Below are 6,056 nucleotides of genomic sequence, written 5' to 3'. Positions count from 1 at the left end.
GGGAAAATGAAGAGCTGATATCAAGGGCTCAAGTAGAAAGAAAATGTTTTGAGAATGATGGCAACAAATGTACAAAAGTGCTTGATACAATGGATGTATGTGTGGATTGTGATAAGAGTTGTACAAGCTCCCAATAAAATGATTTAAATATTTTAAAAATTATTTTCAAATGAATATATACAAATACCTAAAATGCAGAAATAGGGAATCAAGCTTAAATGGCATATTTTCACAAAAGGAAGCCAAATCCAAACAATTTTATGGAGATTGGACTCTATAAATCTTGAACTGCTGCTTAAAAGCTAAATGGATAACATTGTCCCCAAGACTTCAATCCTTTTAGTTGTGTTAGTGGCACATTCCTACAAATTAAAAAAAAATAAATCACACTTGGCAGGTTTTCAGGGTAGCTTTGCTTTTTCTTTCTTTCTGAAAAATGTAAAGGCAACCAAATCTTGTGAATTTGAGGTGCTGAGGGAATGGAGGACCAATGGAGATAGAGAACCTGTGTTAAATCAGTCTGGCAGCTGGCGGCTTCCCACTCCAAGGCCCTGGTTGTTTGGGAAAGGAAAATTGCTAACCAGCAAGAGTGAATTACGACACAGCCGCTACATCTCTCTAATGTCTCCAAGGCCTTGTGGTCTGCTATAAAGTTGTGTTAGCATCAGAAATGTGGAAAGCATTATATCTGTTGCTGCTCAGCTGATCAGACAGCTTGGGGGCAACAAAAATATTGCTGCCTATGCCCTTCAAACATGAATGGTAAGTTTTCCTAACACATCAGATATTTTGAACATAATGTTTAGGTTACTTTTCTGTTTTTCTGTAGATAAGAACAATATATAAAAGGGTCATAAATGGATAAGGCATTCATTCTAAAGTATTTCATCGGACGCTTTGAATTTCTGTTTCTTTTACATTGTAACTGAGATTATCTTTCTACGTTTGACAAGGTCCCTTATTTTGGAGTTCATAAAACGTACAAGATGTGTACAAAGAAAACTTAGGGAGACTGGCTAGTCATTAATTTCACCGTCTAAAATGTATGCCTTCCACTGTTAACATTGGCATAGTTCTTTTTTTTTAAGCAAACAAGAATCTTATTACATAGCATCCAGTCTTCCATGTCTGCTTTGTTTTAAACACCATTTCTTTTCCTCCTCTCCTGCCCTTGGCCTCCACGTGGCTGCAGATGGTTCTCTGAGGGGAAAGAACTGCACAGCACCCCAGACATCCACATCCGCTGTGAGGGTGGGGGCCTCCATACCTTGACCATCGCAGAGGCCTTTGAGGACGACACGGGCCGCTATACCTGCCTGGCTACGAACCCCAGCGGCTCTGATACAACATCTGCTGAGGTGTTTATTGAAGGTAAGCAGAGGGTCCTAGGAAAGGTTTATGAATGTCCTAAGAATTTGAGTGCCAGAAAACTTTATTCTGAATATGCTCTTCCAATGCCAACAGCCTAACGGGGATTATAACTTAAATCTTCATCCTTCCTGAAAAAAAAATCATAAATTGAAAGTTCTGATACTTAACTCACATTGAATTTCTCCAATATCAACATTTTCTCTTTCATTTAAGACATTTCAGCAAAATTGAATTTATTTAGAACATGAAATAGCCTCTTTGTTTTGATGTTTCCTTAGTAAAGAAAGAACAGAAACATAACTAAAATGTCATATCTGTCAACAGAAGTTAAGCTATAAATGCTTTAGGAAATCACTCATGAGGATTTGAAATGATTCTTTTTAAAGGTTCACATTTTGACTACATCTAAAGTGTTTACTCTCTTCTGAAAACTCGACTGCTCATGCTAAATATACCATACACTTGCAATCACTGGAGTGAGAGTAATTTCAAAAGTCTCTGTTGTCTTCAAGATGGGCAGACAGAACACAGAATATTTCCGTTGCTCTACCAATCTACTTTTGACAAGACCCTCAGCCTTTGGGGAATTAGAAGTTTTGATATCAAAGTGATATTATACAAAACACAAATTACTCGTGCGTTTTGTTCAATCTCAATCATTTAAAATACCACACTGTTTTAAGTACACACCTCTGGAGAAAGTTGAGGCTATCGGCTCCTGAGAGATTTAGTCTTGGAAATTCTCTACACGGTCTCTATTAGTTGGAATTGACTAAGTGGCGTTGGGTTATGACATACAATTCATATTCCTATATTTCAAGTAATAAACTGAGACTTGAGTGGTAAAAGGGGGTCATTCAAAGTCACACAAAGAGCAGTGGGTGGCCTCTTCCACAGCCTGCCTCCAGCCTGGCTTTAGCTGCTAACATTGAGCTTCTCCAACTTCTGTCCCCACAGATGTAGGCAATTTGATTTCTGTGTATACCATCTAGAGTAATCCATGTGTAAACTTTCCATCTGTGTTGTTGAAAAGGTATTTGGAATGAAGAAGTCATTCCTCTTTCAAAATGCTATCATGAGGCCTCCGGCTTCATTTCTGTCACCAAGACCATGGTTTCCAACTACTGCTCCTTCCTCTTGGTTTCCAGCTGTTGCCAATACTTAATGTAGCTTGATTGCATGTTGGATCAATTGCACACTGAAGTCTTTGGTAGAGTTCTTTGTTTTTCCTCATTTGCTTTTGTGGTTGGTGCATACATTTGAATAATAAATTTGGATGGGTTTCCTTGAAGACAGGTAGATGAAATCCTACCAAAGACAGCATTGTAATTCAGACTAGACCCTGACATGTCCTTTCTGATGAGGACTGCAGTGCCTTTCCTCTTGCCTGTGTCATTCCTGGCAGAGCACATCATGTGATTTTCTGATTCAAAATGGCCACTACCAGTCCATTTCAGCTCACTAATGCCTAGGATATTAATCTTTATTGATACTAGATGTTAAATGAAATTGCCTTCATTTTAAGTAGTAGGTTATTGAAGTCGTTAATTTATTGTGCCAACCTGGCCGATAAACACATGTGGGGTTAATTGAAGGGCAGAGGGATAAATGGCCCAGTGAGCCTCGCCTTTTGAGCTCTCGGGTCTCTTGGTTTGCGATGGTCGGACCAGGGTCCAGCTGCCTTAGCCAGTTCCCTCTTCAGCTTACAAGGCTCACTTCCTGCAAGACATCCATGAGCAGAAGCCACATGGCCCTACCCTGATGCAGCCCTGGGTGCTGGAGCAGCCAGGAGACCCCTGCCAGCACTGAGATGCTTCCACATTCACTGACTCAGCTTTCCTCCAGATGTCGGCATCATAGCGTCTGTTTTGTGAGATGGAGGAGGACTTTGTGGATTGCTGTTGGACATATGGGTTAATGGGTTAATGTTGGACTTGTGGGCTTGGGCAGCACTGGGTTGGGATGTTTTCTTGATGCACAATTAACCTTTATATAAAACTTTCTCTTATACATGAGTTACTGTGGATTTGTTTCTCTAAAGTACCCAGACTAACACAGTTATCAACTCAGTTCAGCCAACACTGCTTAGGAGCATCGTGTGATCCAGAGGACATGTTGGTAGCAGAGTGATTAGAATGCTGAGCAACTAACCAACGACTCAGCAAATCAGCAGCTTCGTGGGAGAAAGACGTGATGCTCTGCTTCCGGAAAGATATACAGCATTAGCAATTGCTTGTAACAAATCTGCTCTGTATTATCGGGTCTGTAGGAGTTTAAATCTATACACTGTCTGTGGACATGGTTTTGATACATGAGTCAGACAGTGTGAGTACAACAGGCACATCTCTTTCTGGTCCTTGAACTCAGTCATGTGGCGCCTTGGCCTCTGCCCAGCTTGAGAAAGTTTTACGAAGCATCTTTAGGACTGATAAATGCTCAAAAAGCCTCCCTCGCTGCAAGCCAGCCTCTTGACAAGGACACTCAGCTTTCCTCAGTCCCTGGGCTGGGAAGCCCACCACTCTGTCTCCTAGACTCTGCTTGTGCACACAAGGAGCTCAGGTGTACGCTGCTCTTGGCTTTCCTTTCATTATGATCACAGGATTCCCTTTTTATGCGTCTGAAATGACTCTCCCAGAGGAATAGTAAAACTGACTAATTCTCGATTCAAATTTCTCCATATGCCTTATTGGCATGCTCCCACCCAGTTATTTGGTGAGACCCAGAACTATGGATATCTATGGATAGAAGAGCTATACCAAGTAATTCAACTGTGCCTCAATTACACTTTATAAAGGTTGTCAATGGAACAATACAAACTATAGATCACACACATGCACATGCATGCATTGCACACATAGACATACAATTCAAGTATTCTAGCCTATGCTTTCTGACCCGAGTCTGTCTTCTTCCAAATAAAGTGCAACTGGATTTGATATCTGTGAGATATCCATAATCCTTGTCTTAATCTAGTAACAGGATTTAGGATCTGAACACACCATGCTTTAGGGCACGTAATTGAGCACTCTGTAGTCATTCATGAGATATTTATTGAGTGGCTTCTGTGAGACAGGCAGTGGTTCAGACACTGCAGACATATCCACGAATAAGACAAGCCTCTGCTCTCCCTGAACTGACACTCAGAACAGGAGAAAGAGAGGAAACCAGCACACTCATCAATACTTCCAGTGCTGTGAAGAAAATAAAGGTGGCTGATAGGATAGAGAGATCAGAAAGCCCATTTGGAATATGCTAAAATGTAAACCGCTATTTAGATGGGCAAGTATTGTGTCATGTCAATATTTGAACATATAAATACAGACTAGCACTCAGGGTGGAAAAAGATAGATTATGGAGCATCAAGATATAGATGGTCATCAATCTATAAAACTGGATAGACCGTGGGGCAGATCACCTAAGGAAATGAAGACGAAGCAAAGGATGGGACCTAAGTCTGACCCTGAGATTTTCACACTTTGGAAGTACTCAGGAGAAGAGACACTAGCAAAGTTGAATAAGAAGTGGGAGAATAAGAGATAGGAGAGAAACCAGGCATGGAGAGTGGCATGATGGGAAGCAAGTGGAAAGAGCTCCAGGCAGAAGAGGGAAGGCAGCCCTACCCACTTCTGCTGACTTGTCCAGTCTAATGAGGGCGAGGAGACCACTAACCACTGGATTTAGTGGTTATTTAGAAGGTGGAAAATATGGAAAAGATCAAGTGAAAGGTACTGAGGAAAAAATGCGTGAAATAATGAAGCAAGTCATAGATACTCGAGGAAGACTTGTTTCCTCCGCACAGAGGGATTGACGGGTGTGTGGAGCGGAGAGCAGAATCAAGAAAAGTTTTATTGTTGTTAGTTTTCAGCCTCTCTTTCTTACAGCATTGAGTTGATCCTCCCTACAGCAACCCTCTAGAACAGGGTAGAACTATCTCTGGGTTTTTGGCAGTAAATCTTTACAGGTGTGGAAGCCTTGCCTTTCTCCCCTGGAGTGACCAGTGGTTTTGAATTGCTGACCTTGCAGGGGTCATTAACCAGAGCATGTGTTTATGTTGATAATAATAATTCTCGAATGGCCACATAGGCAGGGAGGAGAATGACATGGAGACTAACATGTTTGCAAGGGGAAAGGAAATGAATTTGTGCTAGATGGTGGAAGGATGTTTCCATGAGGTTGAGGAATGGGTGTTATGTCACATTGAGAATTGATGCAGCTTTCTGAAGAGATGTAATATAAATTAATACAAACTTGAGAATACATATATTCAGTATAATGGGATAAGGATATTACAGTAAATCCATACACAGGCATTGGCAGCAGCCACTAGAAAATTATAAAGAACATGTATATCTGTAAATATGTGTAAGGCATTTGACAATCTGTCAAATGAAAGAGACGTAAGTAAACACTTGTACTACAACATCACAGTTCTTTAAATATATACTTTACTAATACATGTACATAGGGGCTACATTTTGTAAAGATAGACTTCAAGATATCTGGGAACTAGCATTCAAATGACTTGTCCTTTAATTTTTTGTGTGTGTGTATAGTCTGTTTCCTTTTTTTCCTACAAGAGCATATTCATTATGTAAGGAACTTTTTTAAAGTATTAAATTTAGTGCATATTTAAAATGGAAAGGGGACCGCTTTGAAAATCAAGGCAGGGGCTCATTTTTGTGATC

General features: G+C 40.5%; 1 protein-coding gene across 1 annotated transcript in view; it reads left to right on the top strand.

Moving 5' to 3' along the window:
* LOC115867985 (palladin-like) overlaps nucleotides 1-6,056 on the top strand; it is a 537,783-nt gene that overhangs the window by 254,564 nt on the left and 277,163 nt on the right. The window contains exon 3 of the mRNA XM_045286063.1: nucleotides 1,193-1,371. Coding sequence (XP_045141998.1) covers nucleotides 1,193-1,371 — 179 coding nt within the window. The remainder of the gene's footprint in view (nucleotides 1-1,192; nucleotides 1,372-6,056) is intronic.

Source organism: Echinops telfairi, unplaced genomic scaffold, assembly GCF_000313985.2.
Source record: "Echinops telfairi isolate 266 unplaced genomic scaffold, ASM31398v2 ScPeMD7_5;HRSCAF=22, whole genome shotgun sequence".
Taxonomy (NCBI): Eukaryota; Metazoa; Chordata; class Mammalia; order Afrosoricida; family Tenrecidae; genus Echinops; species Echinops telfairi.
Note: the sequence above shows the minus strand (reverse complement) of the source record. Positions and strands in the feature narration are given on the sequence as shown.